The 22716-nt window shown below is 39.4% G+C and overlaps 1 protein-coding gene across 1 annotated transcript in view; it reads left to right on the forward strand.

The window, feature by feature from the left end:
- PAPPA (pappalysin 1) overlaps positions 1-22716 on the forward strand; it is a 280168-nt gene that overhangs the window by 70490 nt on the left and 186962 nt on the right. The window contains exons 6-8 of the mRNA XM_006142815.3: positions 1-259; positions 8542-8734; positions 15578-15699. The exon at positions 1-259 is cut by the window's left edge and continues 4 nt beyond it. Coding sequence (XP_006142877.1) covers positions 1-259; positions 8542-8734; positions 15578-15699 — 574 coding nt within the window. The remainder of the gene's footprint in view (positions 260-8541; positions 8735-15577; positions 15700-22716) is intronic.

Genomic DNA, 22716 nt, shown 5'->3' on the forward strand with positions numbered 1-22716 from the left:
CCTGGGCATACCCACACCATGATCCATGAGATTGGGCACAGCCTCGGCCTCTATCACATCTTCCGAGGCATCTCAGAGATCCAGTCCTGCAGTGACCCCTGCATGGAGACAGAGCCCTCCTTTGAGACTGGAGACCTCTGCAATGACACCAACCCAGCCCCTAAACACAAGTTCTGCGGTGACCCAGGGCCAGGGAACGACACCTGCGGCTTTCATAGCTTCTTCAACACTCCTTACAACAACTTCATGAGCTATGCAGGTAGGACCCTACACTCTGAAGGTTGCATGGGCTAGATGTCAGATGTGGGCTCTAGTCATGGCTCAGGAAACCTTCAACAAGCCACTTAACCTTTTCTAACTTGGACAGTTTCATCCCAAGTGGTCAGAATAATATTGTTTCCATGAGTGCCTCAGAGGTTCAAGGAATATGTTGTATTTCAAGTTTCCTCAGAAAGATAAATTTAGGAAGTGGACCAGGACCAAAAGTCAGAGTACCAGTGTAGAAAACTTAGCTCTGGCACTAAACCACCTAATGCTTTTGGGTCATCTCCTCTCTGGGGCTCATTTTTCTTAAGAAAAGGGAATGTTTGATTTTGATTTCCAAGGTCGCTCACACTTTTGCAGCTGTACTTTTCTAATCTAGTGGTTGTTGAACCTTTTGATTTAACACAGGTCTCCCTTTAGATAAACAAAAAATGTCCGTACACCCTATTTTTTGCAAAAAAACAAAAGGAATGCTTTGGATTGTACAAATTAAAAAGTATAATACAAGATTGTACTTTCCCTTCCCCAACTTCATGCATCTTATTATTGCCATTTTTATATCACCAGTAACAGCAGCAAAGGCTCATTCTCTATGTTCTAGAATGTTCTGTGTTTCCATTTTGCACATGATACACCAAGACCATTACCTTTGCCAAATTAGAACAAGACATGCTTTTCTCGAAGCAATTACAGCTCTCACCACTGGCTCCCGTAGTCAAGAGTCCTTGTGTAAAGCATGACTCTCACAATCACACATGGTGGGTCAACATCGTATTTTATTATAATACTAATTTTAGACATCTCTTTCCCCAGTAGAATAAGCACAATCTGGGAAGGTAGAGATTGCATCTATAAAGCCTTGTCTTCCCAAGACCTAGCAAAGGGTCTGGTACTTAATAAATATTTGTTAGGAAAAAAGAAGAGAGGAAGAGAAGGGAATAGGAAGGGGGTAGGGAAGAAATGAATAAATTCTCTTATAACATGTATATCAAATTGATTCTTAGCAATAACAGTATTTCCACCTGTATAGCAATTTATTGTTCATAAAGGACTTTGATACACTCCATCTTATTTAATTATCGTGACATATCTATGGAATGGGAACTACCCTCATTTTAGAGATGAAAATATTGAGCCTTACTGAAATGATTTGCCCCAAGTCATATATCTGACTCCAGATATTTTTTTCTCATCTGCTCTTATGCCATTGTTTAAAATAGACCTAGATGATGATTAAGTTGAACAATGAGCAATCAGAGTGGTTTTTGTTGTCTATTCCACAGGGATGCCTCAGAGGGCTGCCCCAGGTGGCTGAGTACATTGGGCTCTAGGTCTTCAGCCCTATTCAAACCAGGGACCTCCTTTCTAACTGTTTCACATTCCTAGTGGGATTTTGTCACCAATTGCACTGCAAGAGAGGATATTTGATGCTGAAACTCAAAAGATTTGATGATCCCCAATGGCTATTCCTTCTTTCTTATTAGAACTGGTTATTTCTGTGGATCTTTCCAGTATAAGGTTTATACAGTCCAAAACCTCCTGTTTCTAGAAAGACCAATAACCCACCTCAATATCATAAAGAGACTTTAGATTTAGGTCTTTAAAAAAAGACAAGGGTGCTGGGTATTTCCTCAAAAGCAGATTCCCATTGGGCTCCCATTTCCAGCCACACTGACACTCCACATCCGGTGCCTTGTCCCCTCACACAGCCCTGCTTACGTTCCATTTCTGTAGCACCTTCCCTTGGCCAGTTCAACACACATGGAAAATAAACAATAACATGCATTTGGAAGTTTGCCGGCCTCTTAGGGGCCTAGGAGCTGCCACTAGCTACCAGACCCCCATAAACTAAATCTTTTTTCTGTTCTTCTTTGTACAGATCTAAAGAGTGATTGATTTACTGTTGTTTTTTTAAAGGAACCCCTCAGCTCAGTGACCCATTAACAGCAGAACTAATTCACTGAGCTACGATAACAAACTTACACCCGCAAAAGCATATTCAAGGCAACCACGAGCTTTGAAATGTTTGTTTTTCTTAGGATCTCTGATAGATGAGGTGACAAAAGCAGCTGGATGAAATTCAAAATGCAAAACAGGGTTTGGTTCTCAGGACTGGGGAGAGCATTGCACTGGGGCTCCCTCTGTCAAGAAGAGAAAGCAGAGACATTACCCTGTCAGCTTCTTCCAGTTGCTTTTCATTCCTGAGTGTTTCTTCTTCAAACCTGGTCAGTAGATGGGTGACAGACCTAGAGCAGCACTGTCCAGCAAAATGTCCTGCAAAGATGACCATGGTCCATGTCTGTGTTATCCACCATGGTAGTCTCCAGTCATATGTACTATTGGGCACTTGAAATATAACTAAGTGTAACAAAAAACTTGAATTATTAGTCTTAACTAATTCTAATCAATTTAAATCAATAGTCACACATGGATGTGGCTATCACATGGGTCAGTGCAGACCTACAATGATTTCCTAAGTATCTAGGATGTGCTAAGCATTGTGTGAAACTTTGTATATACCTGTCTCATTGAATCTTCAAAATAACCCACGGAGACAGGGGTATTACGTTCACTCACATTTTGCAGATGCAAGATGTAGAGTTCAAGTACTTTAACTAACTTTCCCTGGGTCCAACAGAAGGAATAAGGAAAAGAGAAGACTTAAAACCAAATCTTTCTTACTGTGTTATTAACCAACAATTATCTGCCTCACTTTCCAGTCCTGGAAAAAGTTGAGAGTGACCTGAGTGCTCAGATCAAGCAGTTGCCTGCCAGGTGATGGAAACAAGTCTAGTCGCACAGACTGGGCAAAGCGCCAAGGGAGTATGGTTATGTTGAGCTGTTAGATAAACCCTTGGCAAATAAACAGGCAGCAACCCAACTTCACTTCCAGAAGATAATTGGTCATAGGGAGTCCTCAAAGAAGATCCATGAGTTAGGGACTCCTCAAGTATGCAAGAAATCTGGCTTTCCCTCCTACAGGAACAAGTGTCTTCCAACCATCTTTCTATGTGACAGGGCCTTTTAATGCACACACAGGCTTTGATCCAGCTAACCCATCTCTAAAGAATATATGTGAAGCAAATAAATTAGTTGATGTGTTTGAAGATTTAGCTATAAGAATGTTCTTGGTGGGGTTAGTAGGTGGCATGGTGGTTAAGGCACTGGATTCCCATGTGGCCAACTAAAGTATGAGTACAGAACCTGGTGACTTGCTTTCTCACTTTCTCTCTCTCTCTCTCAATCTCTCTCTCATTCTCTCTCTCCAGTGAGTACGTATGCCCTATAGCAAATTTTTTAAAAAATAGTAAGAATAAATAAAATTAATAATTCTTTAAAAAATGTTTTTAGCAATGCTTACTATTCAGATATTTATTAGGCATTTAACATATGCCAGGCATAGAAGACAATGCTTATATGTATGAAAAATTAAATACTCCTTACAAGTCCATATATAATGGGTTATTGAAATAAATCATAAGGCATTCAGGTGATAGAACATTATATGTTCACTAAAAAGTGATACAGAAGATGATTGAGGGCTATAAATAGAAGTAATGTAGTAATTTAGAATATGAAGTTGGCAGTGAGAAGACCAAATTTGAATTTTCTATATCTCAATTTTTTTTTATGGTTTTGCTAAAGAGTGCATGTGCTCACAAGAGAGACAGAGAGAGGATAGTGAGAAATCGCCCCTCCCTCCAAGGGGGGTAAGGCCATGCAACAATCCCTTCTCTTTGATTCTCCTGTTGGGTTTTTGGACATGCATTAACACTTGACTAGTGTGTTTTTCAAGCCATTAGGTGGGACTCAAAACTGTGACATCAGCTATGTGGGACCCAGCTGCCTTAGCCACCCTACTGGTGGATTGGCCTACATATCCCAACATTTAATCTCAGCAAGGTATGTCTCCTCCATTACTTTATCAATATCAGTAAGGATACTCATAATTATGTTGCATAATGGCAGACATAATCACACAAATAAATGACTTAGAATTGTCATTGGTGTCATAATTAGAGCTCAGTCAATGAAAATAGGTAGGATTTTATGTTAACTATTGAGAGGTCACAGAGCCTTATGTACAGTGTAAGACTGATAGATTTACTGTACATATTTACATCCATAAACACACATACACACATATACATATTAGATATTATTTGCATTCTCTCTAGAGAATAGGCTTAGGGTAATGTTTATTTTTACAAATTTTTTAGCATATTCAAATATTCTATAGTGAATATCTATAACTCATAATCATAATAAAAAATTATGACTGCTAGTATCATTATCATTTTTTAAACATAGCAAAAGCATGGGGACTTTTATAAGATGGGGCAACTAGGATATCCCCGCATTAGGCATGGTGTGACCTCTTAAATGCTCTCATCAGCTTTATGAGGCAGATAATACCATTATTCCTCATTTCACAGTGAGTAAAGAATGAAGAAATTGGAACTTACCATTTTGCCTGAGGTCCTATAGGGAGTAGAGGCAAAAAGCCTATGCCCTGAGCCAATGTGGTATTCTAGCTACAATAGAAATGAGGTTCAGTTAGCAAGCTCAAGGCACTGTATCAACAGCTGGAGGACCAGGGCAGACTCTCCAAGTGCTGAAGTTCCTAGAGTCCTTTCTGCCTAGGGAGAAGATGGAGAGAGAAGAACAAGATGAGTTTGTTGGTCCTGGGGGAACAGAAAGAAGAGGCCACAGATAATGGTTGGGAGATCTTGGATGAAACACAGCAGTAGGGTTGACTAAACATTAGCTATCTGTGACAGAGCACTTATGATGAACCCAAACCCTTTGGTACTTCAGCCAAGATTTTTACAGGACTTAAGTCTCTAAATGAATTCTAGGACCCAAATTTTCCAATTTCAGCTTTAATATTTAAAATACATTCTTGTTTCCCAAGGTCTGTTACCTATTAATCTTTCAAACTCTTATGGACAAACAAGGAAAGTTATAAGAGAAAAATATACTTCTTTAGAGAAAAGAAAGGAGTTTATAGAGGGAAGAATTAGCTTATTCTTCATCCTCAGTCATTTTAAGAAATACTTATGTGACCCAGTCTGTTGAATCCTCTCAATTTTTGTTGATTAGAGTAGCTCCAAATACCCCAATTTATACTTGAGGAAACTGAATCTTAATGTTACTGGATGTTAAAATAATGCTTTTGAGTGGAAGGTTCTACAGATGTCTTTCGAGTCCATTCAATTTATGGTGATGTTTAGATCCTGTATCTCTTTGCTTATTTTTTGTCTAGATCATCTGTCCAAAGGAGATAGTGGGGTATTGAGATCCCCAACAATTAGTGTGTTACAGTCTATCTCTCCTTTTAGATCTAACAGTCTTCCTTCACGTATTTGGGTGCCCCTGAGTTGGGTGCATAGATATTTTTGTGTTATATCTTTTTGATGAACTAGCCCTTTTATTACTATTTAATGCTTTATTAGCATTCTTTTCTATAACTATTCCTTAAAATTCACAGCTATTTCCCTATTAATGGACAGATGTGTTTTTATTTATTCGTTTTTGTTTTCTTTTGTTTTACTATAGGACATGTGTGCTTGCTGGAGAGAGACAGAGAGAGAGAGAAAATGAGAAAGCACCACCCAAGGGGGATGACCATGCTGCAATCCCTTCTCCTCCATTTTCTTCTCAGGATTTTGAGCATGCACACACATGCCTAGCACGGTTTTCAAGCTGACAGGTCTGGGCCTCGAACTATGTAGTCAGCCTTGTGGGATCCAGCTGCCTTAACCACTACACTACTGGCTGGCCCTGATGTATTGTTTTTAATATTTTCACTATTATAAATGATGTTTTAAGAAATGCCTCGGTTCATATATTTCCCCCACACTTGTCCACAAGTATCTATCAAATTCAGAAGTGCAGTATTGTTAAAGAAAATGCATATTTTACATTCTGGGTTTTTTTCCTGCTATGAGTTTTCCAATACTCACACACATAAACAGAAACATACCTTTGTGCAAACACTCACACTACAGAAACAGTGCTCATCTACCAGATACTTGTGTTGAAGCTAACATTATTCTGGTGTTCCATGCTGTGTCACCTCAGCAGTGTTCTACAATGAGCACTCTTGTCATCATCAGCTCTACTACACATAGAGGGAAACTGAGGCACTGAGTGTGTAGACTCGCTCACTCATTTGACTTTAGATTCAAGCATGCTAATCCAATTCTACAGCTGCACTTCCTTCTTTAGGCATCATAGCCTTCTCTTTATTTCATGTATTCAGTGGCTTTGCCAAAGCATTCAATGTGGAGTGCAAAGTTCATAGTAACCAGTAAAAAGTGATCTGGCCACTCTCACACTGAGGCATTTGGACACCAGGCAATGAGGACCCATAGAATCTTTGGCATTCAAGGAGCTACATGGTACCATCCAGGTTTGAGAGAGACTTGTTTGACTGGTCACTTTTGCACAGCACTTGTTACAGGACATCAGGTTCTTCTGCTTCTTCCAAATGTATTAAAGATGTCCCTGAAGTGCTGGAAAAGAAGCAGTCAAAAAAATTACTAAGGGGATTGAGGCAGCTCTGTGATAACTTCCTTTGCACCTCTGTATCTCAACTAAACTGGATTCTCAAGGTCGCGTTCAACTGCTCAAACTTATTTTCTGTTTGTTTGATAAGAAGTGAATATACTGAAGGATTCCCAGTAGCCAGTTTATTTTCAGAGCTGGCGAGCCCTGTGCGTCTTAGTCTGGGGCCCAGCTGCGGAAATCCTGATCAGGCAGACACCTCTGGGAAGTGGTGTTTTTGGAAACCATGCCAAAACAGTGCCTTTCTCTTCTCCTAGAGCAACTGGGGTAAAAAAAAAAAAAAAAAAAAAAAAAAAAAAAAAAACTGTTAGAAGAAACAGGAGGCACAGTTCTTCCCTGGGGGCTGGCTCTTAGGTCACCACCTTCAGTTCACACTCTGGAAAAGAAAGGATAGGATTGAATGAAAGTCATTAGATCTAAAGACACCTGAGAAATTGAGTTCCAAGCCTCCTCAGACTCAGGCTTAACTCCCATTTATCAAAGATCTGCAGGGTACTTTGTCTGAACAAGATATTATTAACGTATAAGAAAAAATTCTCATGCTAATTAGAAGCACAGCTTTGGAATCAGGATGGCCTGGGTTCAAATCCCAGATCTGTCCCTTACTCTATGATCTTGGAGTAGTTGGTCGCCCTCTCTCAGCCTTGGTTTCTTCCTCTGTAAAATGGAGAAAATAATATTAATAGGATATACTCCAAAAATAGCAGGGCAGGTAAGAGGTTAAATATGTCCAAAACACAATGCACTGTGCCTGGCTCCTTCTAAGCATGCAATAAACATCTCGGTGACATTACTGTGCGGGAGATGACATTGCTCATATTCCTATCATACATACTGAGCCTGGGATGTTCCGAGGTCTGGTCAGTTTTCTGGTCTCTGTTCTTTATATAGGACTCTGTGCCTCTGGGTCCTGTGGCTCCCTCTCTTGCGATCTCTTTCCCAAAATTACCTCATGTAATATGATTGACCTCAAGTACCCTCTGTCCTTTACATGCTGCCCCCCTTCATTCACAGATAGTTGACCTCACAGACATAGCAACCTTCTCTCATGCACTGAACTGCTCTTGGCCTAATAACTAGAGTAGTAGCTCCTGAAGGGTGGGAACTTTTTACACTTTATCTATCTATGCCCCTTGGAAAAAAGCAGAGAATATGTATTAGACATTCAGGCTTGTTTGAATGGCAGGATAGCATCTGTGACTAGTGGAATCAGCAAGTGAGGGGATGAGGGAATGAGTTAAGGAACTGGTAAATGCATAAGTCAGTGAGTGAGTGTATGTAAGTGAATGGGTGAATGAATGAGAGATACTAAATGGGAGATAAGGGAAGGAGATAGGGAAGGAACTGTTGACTGAGTGACCAATGGATTTGGGGCCCACAAAAAGAAGCTCTTCTTGTCTCTATTCTTGGCTAGAACTTAGCACTGTTTCTCTCCCAGTTTCAAGCATACTTTTTCATTCCACTCATCCTCCCCACTCTCCTATTTTCTTACCTGTCTCTAAAAGTGATGACTCTACTAATTTGTTCACAGACCATTAATTCTTAAGCATTAGAAGGGTCCATCCCTGAGTTGCCAAAGAAGGACTGGGGTGCTGAGGTGTCGGTTCTCTGTCAGTCAGAAAATGTCATAATTCTCTTGCATGCCCACCTGTGCAGTTCATTGCTTATCTCTCACACCACTCTTCCCCTCCCCCTGCCTGCTTATAGATGATGACTGTACAGACTCCTTCACGCCCAATCAAGTCGCCAGAATGCACTGTTACCTGGACTTAGTCTACCAGAGCTGGCAGCCCTCTAGGAAGCCAGCACCTATTGCACTTGCCCCCCAAATCGTGGGCCACACATTGGATTCCATCACACTGGAGTGGTTCCCACCCATCGATGGCCACTTCTTTGAAAGGTGAGTGTGTCCTGTGAAGTGCTGATCCCTTCCTCTCCCTTTTTCCTGCCAAGAAGAGGGAAACTTGGAAGAAAAGCAGTCTTGGAGAGGTATTTTGCTGTGTTCCTTGTTTTTGTTTAGTGGTTACCTTCACTCTGTAGCATAGTGGCTTGTAAAAATAGGTATGTTTACAAACTTTATGTCAGGGAAGAAATGAATGGTTTCTAGTAGAAATGAATACATAATGATACCATATTTTTAAGTGAATGGATGTTTGATTTACATTCCTCTCAGAAATCTGAAAACTTCTGTTGCTAGAAATCTTCTCTGCTATAGAGGTATTGGTTTTGTCTTCATGAGCTCAGAAACTACAATTGCCTCTAGTTAATGTACAACACCCTTCATATTATGTAGTATTCATTTTGTATATGAAGAGATATGTGTGTGTTTATGTATAAATAGTTGTGTACATATATACATAATGTACTATGCAATCACAATCTCTGTGCCTATGTTTCTTGGTAGAACTGAACATAAAATTTTTAGAAGACTAGGGAATGATGAACTGAGCGTAAGATAACTGTTTTGCTCCTCTCTGTGTCAATAATTATATGACGGTGGCTTGCCACTTTCCTTTTTTGAGTCTTATTCTCCTCCCATGAAGAGTGGATCTAATGATGTCACGGTGGCCTGAAGGAAGAGAGTGAACAAATGGTCTCTGTGATACCTTTTAACATGAAGCATCATTGAGAAGCTAAAGCTTTATGGGAGCCAGCTTTCAAAGGGTCATGAAGCTAGACTAAGATGCTCACATCTATTTTTGAGCTTTGTTGTAATTCAGGAAAGATTAGTGTTATTATACCCACCTCTAGCCCTTCTTGGAAGTGTTTCATCCGGTAATGGGTATATAGCATTGATAATGGTGGAAAAAAATAACCATGACAATAATTAATTTGTATTACTTTGTTGTGGTTGCTGCTATTTATCAAGAATTTATTATGGAATAGGTGCTTTATGCATAGAGTCTCATTTAATTTTTCCAGTAAAAAGATATCATCTCCCTCATTATCCAGATAAGGACCTACTAGAAGCTAAAAGAAGCTGAGAGATTTAACCAAGAGCCCATAAAAAGTGGTGGGGGCTGACTCCAACTCATATTTTGCAATGAATGTCATGTCTCAGACTTCCATATGTTTTCATTAAGTTGCTCCAAAACTAGAGTATAAAAGATTTGTCTCACTTTCCTGCAAAAGAGCAATGAAAAGGAGGCAAGAAGCTCTCATTTGCAAGTATGTGTGTCTGTGTTTGTGTGTTCATAAAAACATATTAGGCAAAGGACCTAAATAGACACTTCTCAAAAGATGACGTAAAAATAGCCAACAGATGTATACGTACCTAATCATCAAGGAAATACAAATTAAAACCACAATGAGATATCACCTCATACCTGTTAAAATAGTCATCGTCAAAAAGAAGAACGATAACAAGTGTTGGCAAGAGTGTGAAGAAAAGGGAATCCTCATGCACTGTTGGGGAAAATGTAAATTAATACAGGCCTTATGAAAAACAGTATGGAAATTCCTCAGAAAGCTAAAAATAGAACTGCCACATAAGCCAGCTCTCCCTCTTGTGGGTATATAGCCAAGGAAATTGAAATGAGTATGCCAAAGGGATGTCTGCATCCTGATGTTCATTGCAGCATTATTTGCAATAACTAAGCTATGGAAGCAACCTAGGTGATCTTCATCAGATGAATGAATAAAAAACAAAAACAAGGTTTGTGTGCATCGTGGAATATTATGCCACCTTTAATGAGGGGTGAGGGGGTGTCTTGTCATTTGCAACAACATGAATGAACCTGGAGATGTTATGCTGAGTGAAGTAATCCAGACATAAGAAGACAAATACCACATGATATCACTTATATGTGGAATCCACAAATGATGGACACATAGATAAATCGAATGATGGCTGCCGAAGACTAGGAGAGGGGGACTTGGATGGGGAAAGAAAAGATGTTGCTAAAAGAGCTCAAAGTTTGAGTTACACCAGAGGATTAAGTTTCTGTGGTCTATTGCACAGAATGGTAACTAAAATTAAAGTGCATGCATATTTCAAAATTGCTATAAGAATATATTTTAAATATTTTACCATACACACAAAATAAGTATGAGAGGTGATAGATTTGATCACTAGCCTGATTTAATCATCCTGCACTGTAAACATATATCAAAATATCACATAGTACCCCATAAATATATACAATTATTTTATGTCAATTAAAAATAAAATTTTAAAAAATAAAAATAAAAAATTAGATCATGGTACCACATAAAAATTAGGCTCTAATTTTTACATTACTATCCATCCATCCCTAAATCTAGAACCTTTCTTTCACAGCTAAGTGAATGTGATAACCAAGGAAAAAAATTTAGTCCTAGTCTCTCTGTAGAAAACCCCCTCCTCTGACCCAGCCACCTTCCATGGGAGCTCAGAGCCAGGTTTGGGAAACCTCATGTGACACTTCAGAGCAAGCTTTCCAACAGCCTGGAGATTTATTTATTTTTTCTGCGGCAATGAGAAGTATCAGACTTTTGGTCAAACCTTGGCCTAGATTGCACTTAAAAATGGAAGTTTTGTAAATGAAGCTTCCTGTGTATGCATTCAATTTGTATTTCATAAAGCAGTTATTGTCCATTAAATAAATACCATCTGATTGTTGGAAACCTATTGGAAGGTTAATTGTTGTGTAATGAGATATGTCTCTATTACATAGTGCCCTCAGCTTCAATCAATATGTTTTTAATAACCTATAGTCAGTTGGTTCTTGTGGCTTATACAATAGCTATTCTGTTCAGTCTTAGATTTCATAATGGATTTATCATTTGTTAAATTAAAACTGACATTTTTGAAACATGTCTAATTAGGGTTAACAGCTACGTAGACCATAGTCTATGGCCAAAGGAAGTTGGTCCACAAGTTCAGTAAACTGTTGTAAAGAAATGGAACTACATTTTATGAATATTGTTCTCCCATACACATGGAATTTATATGCATGGAAATTAGCTTAGTATACCAGCTTGGATGTCAGGTCATTCATCTTCAATCCTTGGCTTCATTATTCTCAGTCACTGAAACCTTGGGCAAGCCGTCTCACCTTTCTCATCCTGAACCTTCTTCTATTAAAAGGTGTTAATCATTCCTACTTCACCAGGCTTTTGAGGGAAATTCAACAAGACAACATCTGTGATATGCCAAGCACATACACTCTACATTCAAAAAATATTAGCTCCCATCTTGTGCAACATTTTCCAGAGCTGTTTAGCTACTTGAAAATTCCCTTTCCCTGCAAAACCTCTGGTGTTTTCCACTACATCCATCAATGCCAACCTCTCGCCCCTGGCCATCCTCATGTCCTCCTGCTGTTCTCACATCTGTGGTCTAAGAGAATACAAGGATTTCCCTTAAAAAAACATATTCAGATCCTCCCACAGCCTGTGTCCTCACACATGGGCAACTGAATAAATAATTCAAGGCCACCCCTGGTTTTTCTGACTCCTTTATTTTTATCTGTCTTGCAAGCATGTGTTGACTGGATGGTTTCAGTTATATGAACAATTGGCTATGGTGTGTTGGACAGAATACTGGACTGGGAACCAAGAGACCTGTATATGAAGCCTTTGCAACCTCTTTCTCTTCGGTCTCAGTTTTCTTATGTGTAAGACGGAGGGGTTCTAACTTTTCTTAACCGATGTCAGACACAGAAAATCATTTGAGTAGCTATGTTCTCTCAAAGATGAACTAGCTTTAACTAGTACCATGATAGTTATATAGGAGAGAAGTTAATTTATCATGTACAGGATGCCTTAGCAAAGCACTATCCAAGTTGATGGCCATTAGGCATGTGTGGCTATGGAGCACTTGAGATGTGACTGGGAGATAAAATTTAACAATTTACTTGATTTCCATTTATTTCAATTTAAATAGCCACATGTGGCTGTTAGCTGCAATACTGGACATGTTGTACATTGTACCTTTAAGTTTGACCTTTGTGAACCTGTATAAGCAAGATAGTCTCTCTCAGAATTAGCATCCTGTATGTCTGAGATTTCATTGTGTGTGTGTATGTGTACATGTGTGTATAGATACACATGCCCATGAAAATCAAATAAATGACAAACATAGAAAATGTATTACATACTCCCTGGATGTGTTAGACATTACATATTTGCTGTCATGTGGATAATGTTTAAATGCTTGTCAAAGTATTTTTTGGGAACCTGGGGTGTGTGAAGAATTCAATGAAGTTCAGGTGACTTTATGTGTATAACACAAAGAAAAAAAGTTTAGAGAAATAGAAAGAATATATGGCTATTAAGATCAGAATGGTGGGAACCAGCAGTTAGCGTAATGGCTATGTCTCTGGACTCCCATGTAGTCAACGGCGATTCGCGTCCTGGACCCGGTGGCTTAAAACTCACGCCGGGTGCGTGTGCGTGCATGCCCCAGATCCCAAGAGGAGAATGGAGGAGAAGGGACTGCAGCATGTTCATCCCCCCAGGGGGTGATTTCTTGCTTTCTGTCTCTATGTCTCTCTCTGTCTGGCAAGCGCACGCACCCTATAGCGAAAACCTCTCCCCCCCCAAAAAAAAGAGATCAGAATGGTTCCTGAACCTCTTCCAGGGCATTTGTAATCTCATCATCATCAACAGTCTAGTCATGTGGTCAGAGCAGCTGTGCATGGATTGTGGTCATTGTAAAGGAACTCTGACCTCATTAGTAGTCTCTCCCTTCACCTCTAACTCTACCTACAAGTAAATATACTTATTCATATCACAGTCCAAGATTAGCTCATATGTATTTAAGATCTACAGGAAATTCAAAAAACTGGGGAGAGTAGAATTAGCAAAGGGAAATCAATCATCCTATGTTTCACCATTTAGAAATTACGCAGATAATATTTTGTCACATGACGTTATTTTCACATCATAGAGATAGTCCTGTAGATTCCACGTTGAATATGACTTTTTCATTTAATGTTATAACTTGCACATTTTTCATGAAATTATGTAATATTTATAAATAATGTTGTGGTAACTGCTTACCATTCCCTTAAGGAGATTAACCATAGACTATTTAATTATTATCCTATCATTGAATATTTGTATGCTTGCAAACTTTTTACCTATGTATGGCTTCATGTTTAAGATGATAGAGTTGAGTATGAAAAATATACAATTTGAAGATCTGGACTAGGTTAGTTCTGAGTATTAGCGACACATGTGAGTGATTGGTATTTACTCACTCATCCATCCATTTGTCCATCCAACTAAATATGCTGCCCCCCACATAGTAAATTGTGTATTGATCCCTGATAGAAAAATAATCATAAAACATGGATCTCATCTGCAAGGACCTCAAAGTCTACTGAGAAAAACTCACTTCTACATGAAAAAGTCTTCAAAGAGGAAATGATGTTTAAGGTGAACAATGCAGGATCAGAACATCAGCCAGGCAAAAAAAGTTTGGGGGAGGAGAGTGATGGTGCAGAAGTGAGAGACACAACACAACTTGGTAGTTAGGTCAAGTTCACAAATCCAGAAATAATGCTAGAATCATGAGAGGTGTAGTTTGCAAGGAAAATGCATGCTACATCATAGGGCACTCATGGCTGCAGCCACCAAAGGTAAACAGGGTTGTAACTTGTTTAGATGGAGGTTTGGGGATGATTTCCTGGCAGTCATATGGAGGAGATATGGGGACCACCAGCAGATTGTGATGCTCACAAGCACTCTTCCATATCTTGTGAGCCCAGAGACATAGAGAGTTTTCCTGTGAGAGGAAAGCCCTAAGACTTGAGACCTGGTTCCTTCATTGTTTTCTTTAAAGTAGCCAAAACATAAAGATTCTTCTAGGAATGATGAAAAAAATATGAACAGGGCCATAGCACTTTGAGCAATAAGAGTGTGGGTGAGACATTTCTTGACACATTTCCAAGATTCAGTTTTCAGTCCTCTGCAGAACTTGCTCCGATTTGCATAGTTTGGGGTCCACAATAACACAAAAGACTCATCCCTGTCTTTCCCCATAGCTGTCTCCTAAATGGGTGCCAAATCTGGATAACAAGCAGGCTCCCAGAGGCTGTTGTAGCCAAAGGGAGATTGAATCCAGATACACAAGACACAAGATGGTAGGGGAAGCCACCATAATATTCCACTTATGGGGCAGATCTAACTGAGGAATTGGCTTATCCCTTGGAAAGCTGCTAGAATGAATTAGATGGCATGGTAAAGAAACTGCTTTTGACTGTTAAGCTGAGGAGTGTGACTCATTCATCCCAGAATGTCGAGGCTGGAAGGTTCTTTAGGCATCCTCTAATCCAGTCCACTTATATTAAGATGAAGAAACTACATCTTTTTAATATGTCATGCCTAAGACACAGGCTGCTGCCTAGCACATCGCAAGTACTAGATCTGTATTTTCAAGGAAGTAAGTTTTAAGGACAAAGTAGAATAAAACATTGTTTTCACTACTGCACAGCAAATTCTTGGGGAGCTTTTCATACTTGAAGAGATTAAAATTCTTGCAGGTACTGATCTTTACCTGTTGATTCTATGCTGCCTAAAATTAGAAAAGTATATTGACCATCAGAGCAAAAGCTACTTAGAGCCAAACAAGGTCCTTTCTAGGCAATGGGAAAGAATTTCGCTTTCAGTCATTTTCTGGAAACCTTAGCATATGTAGGAAGAAAAGGGGGCAACAAGAACTTGTGTGCTCTGCCCTTTGCCTTTGGTCTAGTGTCATCAGTTGCTCATTCAACTGTTCCTAAGTCGGTGTATTGTCCTTCTTTCCTTGGCCTCCTAGAGAATTGGGATCAGCATGTGACCTTTGCTTGGAAGGGAGAGTCCTGGTACAGTATGCTTTCAACGCCTCCTCCCCTATGCCCTGTGGCCCATCAGGACACTGGAGCCCTCGGGAAGCAGAAGGTAAGCCAGTTTCTGGAAGCTTAGTAGCAAGTGGCATTTGCAAAAACCAACTCTTTCAATGCATATGAAGTTTTATGATTTTTAATGGTCTTTCCAATGTATTGTCTTCTTTGCTCTTAAGATCACTCTTCAAGGACAATATTCATGCACTCCTGTACTCAGCAAGTGTTTTTTGAGTACTTTTACTGCCCTAGGTATGTTATTCCATGTTGCATATGAGGAAACAAAAGCAACAAGATATTAAATAAGTACTCAGACTTGCACATCTAATAAAGACATAGTAGGTGGGGGTACTTATGTAGCCAACTGCCTGTAGGTACAAACATAGTCATATTAGAGTCAATACATATATTTTGGGACTCCAAGGATTGAGTAGTAAGATTTCTTCCTTAGTAGTAGGACACACCTCTGTTCCAGCCAGCTATCAGTTGGTGAAGTCTGTCCCCCATTCTGAAAGTACTCAGGGCATTCTCACTTGTGTCGCAGCTATTCCTTTTAATTTCTTTTATTTTTCCTCCTTTTTAGGATCCACTTCATTGCTGCATACTCAGGGAAGCACCTCACAATTGCTACTGCATGGGTTTCATCCATGATCAGACCCTTACCTGCTTAAGGGCTAACTCCTAGTTCTCCTAAAGATCTCTGTGCCCCCTTACAGCATCACAGTTTTCTGTGGAAAATAGCCACTCTGTTTCCTATACATGTTAAGAGAGTACCTTTTGCCAAATGCTCATGGGTGCACTATCACTGGCCTGAAGCCAGACTGGCCAAGATCACATACTTTCCTTTCTGTCTTCCATCTCCCTCTATCTGGCCCTCAAAAACCTCAGCATAGACCCTGCTACCACCAGTCTCTGGTGCTCCTGTGTAGGTCAGCTCATGTCAACATGAGCTGGGTGAGGACACTATTACAACAACTCATCAGAGAGAGTAGAATTGGTCTCCTCATTGAGCACCAGTGAGAACTTCTCTGCTATCCTCTATATTTTTAGAAAGAAGGATGAAAGGAAAAGCCAGAGATAGAATAAAGCAAGAAGGATCAGAGAGAAAAGTGAAGCTTGAAAATGATGGCACTGTCTTTATTTTCTAAAGTAGCTTAAAATAAAATGAGAGTCAAACTCAGGAATTCTAAACAAATCCATCTGGAATATAAAGCAAGAGGGATGCCTGGGAGAAACCCTCAGTAGAGCCCCACAGAATCACAGTTTGTAAGACTCTGAAGGGGCTCCTGAGGTCATCCTGCCCCAGACCTCACCCACTGTAGGAATCCCCTCTATGTACTACTTCGCTGGGGTTCCCCAGCACCCTGTTCTAGCTTTTTTTTTTTTTTTCAGGAAGTTCTTCCTTTAATCTAGATTTGTATTTCTCTACCCAAATTGAATCCATCTTGGGTTCTTAAAGAAGGTGTTTTTCTGTCATCTGCAATGTTTTATGGACTTGCGTGGACTCCATCTCACCTGTGACCATGATAGGCACTTTGCACTGGGCCTTGGACACATGGACAGGGCAATGCTGACCATTTGCTAGAGTAGTCAGATAAGTACATGAGCAATTAACACCCAGCAAGAAGGAGTCTTTGCAAATGGAAGTACAGAGGAGTTCTGGAGACCAACAAGAAGGGGACCTCATCCAACTTAGGAAATGTCACAATGCCACAAACAAGATACATTTGAGAATATGAAGGAAGTTTAATATGTTTAGAATGGAAATTTTCTAAATGCAATACAGAGGCTTATGAGGTTCCTAAAGACGTTTTTAGACTCTCCTCCAAATTAAAATTCATACAATAATATTATGACATCATTCGTTTTTTGCATTCTCATTCTCTCCTGAGAGCACAGTGGAGTTTCTTAGTGGATATCTAACATGTAATGTAATTAATGCTCTGATATCCAATGGAATGTATGCTTATGTGTTGAGTTTTAAAGTTTATTCATTTTAATTAACAATACTACTCAGCCATAAAAAACAACAAGACCCTGGATTTTGACAGAAAGTGAATGGATATGGAAGATTTTCTGCTGAGTGAAGCAAGCCAGACTATGAAGGGGAGACATTGTATGTCTCCACTAATACATATCGAATATCCACACTTGACGACTGAAACTGAATGACTAAAGGATATAGAAACACAGTAAATGGTTGTGAATACCATATATAGTGTGAGAAGAGGGTGAGTGAAACAGTGGAGTCTGAGCAAGGACATTAAGGAGAAAAATAGAGAGGCAAAGCATTAATGGATCAAAGAAATGGGGTATAATCTGTTGAAGATAACTTTATAGTATTATCAACAGGACTGGGCAGAAATGTACACATGTTAGAATGTTCACTTTGCAAGCTAAATAACATGATTAAATGTATAAAAGAACTTGAAATAAAATTAAAATTTAAATAAAAAATAACAATATGATAACTACTAATGTATAACCTACTTAAGCAAAATCTCATCAAAAAAGCTGTACTTATGAAATAGTGCTAAAGCATAAAGGGTAAGATGGACGTATAGGAGAGTTTGGACAGGTGATTGGGATAATGACCAGATGATGATGCGTTTGGATCACACTGAGGGCATTGCAGAAACACCACATATCTTAGTATGGAATATGGTAAGACATGCTTGTTAAAGAGACTGCTTGGGCTACTCTATGGAAAAGGGATTGGGAAAGGAGGGTGCCAAAGGAAAGGGAGCTCTGGGTGGCTATTGCTGAATCCAGGTGAGGGATGGTGGTGGCCTGGGTGAGTCAGTGACAGTAGAATGGAAAGAAGCCAATGGACTTGAGAGATTTTTAGAAGGTAGAATCATCAAGGCTCTGTCTTAAACCTTCTCTGGCTAAAATCTTGGTCTGTTTGGTCCCTTATTTGAATAAAGTAATTTCCAGACATCACACACCTCTGTCCCTCCCAACTGTCATTTAGTGAAGTCTATTCCTGGTTTGTCCCTGACCCTCTGAAAGTGTGATATGCAGAATGGAGTTCAACTGGAAGTACTGAAGCCTCTAGTTCCCTGAGCTGACTCAGGCCTCCAAGGAAACCCAGCATCCCTGGGTTTTCCTCCTATGTAAATTTAGTACAAGCAAGCCAAGAAAAGACTGTTCTTTTTTTAGAGCATCCTATTACAGACTCTGTGATCCTTTTGGCTCAGATCGTTTTAATATCCTTGAAGAAATAAACTTTTCCATGAGCCAAACTGTGCAATTTATTTCTCAACTCATTTTCATCCTATTTATCTTTGCATGTTTAAGTTTTTGGACTTCCTAAACTAACATAAAACTCCCAAATTCATGAGCGATGCCAGACATTTCTGAGGGACTGGGGAAAGAAAATGGGGGGAGGATGAGAACAGGACCTTGGTCCCAGCCCTGCCATTAATATACCCTACACCCTCCAAGAAGTCACGGAGCTTCTCTGTAGATAGCATATTACCCATGGACTGAATAGCTCAACTAAGTTGTCCTTTCTGGGTCTAATATCCCATGGAACTGTAACTTCTTTATTTTTTTAAAGGTGTTTTTGCCTTAGGCCATGTGTGCTCTCCAGAGAGGGAGAGAAACAGAGACAGTGAGGGAAAGTGAGAAATCACCCCCGCTCCCCAGGAGGAATGACCATGCCATAATCCCTTCTCCTCCATTCTTCTCCCTGGATCTTGGATATGCAAGCAAATGCACCTGGCATTATTTTCAAGTCATCAAGTCTGGGATTTGAGCTATGGTCAGTCATGTGGGAGTCTGGTGGTGTAACCATTATGCCATCTGCTGACTCCTGTAACTTCTTTTTTAAATGCCATACTAACAAGATAAAATAATCTTCATTTAATGAGTATTTATTAGACATGGATGTATTCTATTAGTTTCATTTCAGAGAAAATACTGTCAAAGAATTTTTTGCCTTTGTTCATAGAAAGGAATGGTGCTTCTATTTCTTGAGTAGAAACCATATTTCATAGATGAATAGTTCCTTAGGTATCTAATGTCATGTTGCACTTTTGGCCCAGGAACTAGAACACTGCATCTAACCATCTCAAATCTAGTTAAAATCACTTATGCAAAAATATAATTCACTCCAAGTGTTGGATTTCCCATAAGAGATTAACACAGAGAATTTTTTTCTTTTATTTGTGTGAATGTTTTCTTCACTTTTCTGTTCAGAAAATTTCAGGTGTGCTGAACTACTCAACGGGAAAAATTTGGCACCAAGCTTTTATGACTATATGTGTGTCAACAGCTGCAGTGTATATACACACAAGTATATAATAGGTGTCTGTATCGATCTTCATAAATGTAAATTTAGATCAGCATAAGTATGTATAAATATATTTCTACACACATGTATGGTCTTGTTTCTAGCAAAGCTTATATAAACATAAAACTTTCCATTTAGTCACCATATATACAAAAGGATATGTGTTAATAATATTCCTTCCCTTCTTTCTTCTGTCCTCCCATTCCACTCTTTGCTTCCTTTTCTTAACCCTTCTCTTTGCCTCACAACCACATATCCAGTCAATCTCCCAGCTATGTCTTTTTACACTCCTTAGGAACTCTGACTTCTCATCTCCTCTGATGCTCCATTTACCCACAAAATAGTCGTGTGTTGTCTGCATTGGTGCAACAGTCTCCTAACTGATCTCACTAGGTTAGAAACTCCGTGAGAGCAAAGAACATTTCTGGGAACCTCTTTCCTCAGATATTAGCCTTACTCTAGACTCAAACCTGACCTTTAATAATTATTCTTGAATGCATGGGTTGATGGGTAAATGGAAGGGTTGATGGATAGATGAATGAGTGGATAGATTAATCATGAGGGTGGGTGGGTGGGTGGATGCATGCATGGATGCGTGTATGGATGCATGGATAGATGGGTGTATGAATGGATTAATGGATGTGATAAGGGATGGGTGGATGGATGGAAACTATCAGTGTCCCTAATGTTTTTCTAAAATATAAGTTTTATGTCACTCATTTGCTTAAAATTTCTCAACAGCTTTCTGTGTATCTCAATATGAAGTTCAGTTTCATTTACATGGCATACAAGACATTTTACAACCTCCACTCTACTTACCTTGTCAGGAACAGCACTTGCTGCTTTCCCCCTGAGCTCAAAACCATAGTCATCTTAACTCAAATTCTCTCTTAAATGTTCTCTTTACTTGGAATGCCTCATTCTACAAAGATTTTCCTTGTTAAGTCCTCCTTACTTTTTCAGAACAGAACTAGTATATTTGTGAGCATCTATTAAGCATCTTATCCCCTCTGAGTTTTACAGCAGTCCTCTGAGGTAGATAACATTACAGTAGGTGACACAATGAAAAGCCACATAGCTGATATTTTAACCCAACTTTCATTGCTTCAAAGCCTGGCACATTGCCTCAACCAATAGTATTACATAATATTCTACTCCCCACCAGGGAATTGCCTAACCATTTGAATCTCTGTTTCTTCTGCTATAAAATGAGCTTCAGAAGACCTGCATCATAGACTCACTGCTAGGTTATAAAGAGCTGAGGCATGTAATGTGCTTGGCACAGTGCCCAACACATAGAAGATGTTCATGAAACCTGGTAGTATTAACCTGCTGCTTTCATGATAGGTTGGACTCAGTGACCCTTGGGGCTCTGTTTTATACTTAAAAATTTGTCTCAAATAACTGGAAAGTGCATGCTTTGCTAATATTTCTACTCCCACTTACTTACTTGAGCATAATGACCAGACTCACCTTTCTGTTCTTTGGAAAGCATTTGGTCCCTCTGTTGATTAACAAGAAACTAGTGAAGGATGATGAGCCAAGTAGATTTGTCATCTTTGCTCTCCCATGGCTTCCTACCACTCACAGTTGTTTTCTCCAAGGAAGGGAGAAAGATTGCCTTATCCCTTTCCAATTCTAGGAGAAAGTTCGTGGTAGGGATGGAATGTTCACCTGGTACCCAGCATCAGGCAGCAGGTTCTCATAGTCCATGCCATAACTTCTTTTTAACTGTTATAATAGCAAGAAAGAAGGTTCTTCATTTAATAAACATGTATTGTTCATTCACTCTGTGCACTTTCTATGATCCAATCCCTGTATTAAACAAAGGTTATGTGTCATAGAGTGAAGGAGAGCTATGAAATAGAGACAAAAAATATATAATTATCTTACAGGATTTTGGTGACAGTCAGATGAGCTAATTAATGACCAGCGAATGTGCTTCCTGTACTAAGATTTTGGCCTCAATAAAGATGATGGAGTGAATAAATGACACATGTGTGCCAGTAACCCACAAAGTTAAAAGAATCAGGAACTCAGTGGGTTGGAGAGTAGACAGGAAGAAAGGCTTCCTAGATGGGCAGTCTTGTTTGTGCATTTCACTCAAACTAAGGGTTGTTTACAGCCAACAGTCACTGCAAGTAATGAATGAATCTAGCCAGGGAGGGAGGGGGCAATATTGTGGTTATGTCCATCTCTTCGTATTCTAATATGTTATATCTAAAATCTTCTCATGCATTTTCCTTGCTGCCAACCATTTTTCTCTTTTTCTCTTCTCTTATCCACCTCAACTTTATGACTATCCTCCCTTGTCTGGATAGAGGCAAAGAGGATAGAGACATTGCTAACCTTCACTGGACTAGCTTTTCCTTCCCAAATGGCTTTCTAGTGTTCATATTGTGGTGATTCCCATTACCCCATAACATTACCACAAGACATTTTCAAAGATCACTTTTCTCTTTTGCTTTAGAAATGTCCAGAATACCCAGCTCTCACCAACCTCTAATGTTAAAGAACAATAGAAGAATATAACTATTAGGACAACTTGAGAGCCTCCATCCTGTCCTCACCAGCTGATCTGTATCTCCCAATGACTCCCTTAAACAAATTAGACCTAATCGCATCATTGAACCTTGATCACTTTTCTCAGCAGTACTTTTCTCAGCAGCTCAATGAAGAGCTCTCCGAGGATCTAGATGTGATCTCAGCATAAAACAATTTAGAAGTCACTGCAGGCTGAGATCAATAGAGATGAGACATCTTCTCCCTGGGGAAAGA

This window comes from Tupaia chinensis, unplaced genomic scaffold (genome assembly GCF_000334495.1).
Source record: "Tupaia chinensis unplaced genomic scaffold, TupChi_1.0 Scaffold000081_1, whole genome shotgun sequence".
Classification (NCBI taxonomy): domain Eukaryota; kingdom Metazoa; phylum Chordata; class Mammalia; order Scandentia; family Tupaiidae; genus Tupaia; species Tupaia belangeri.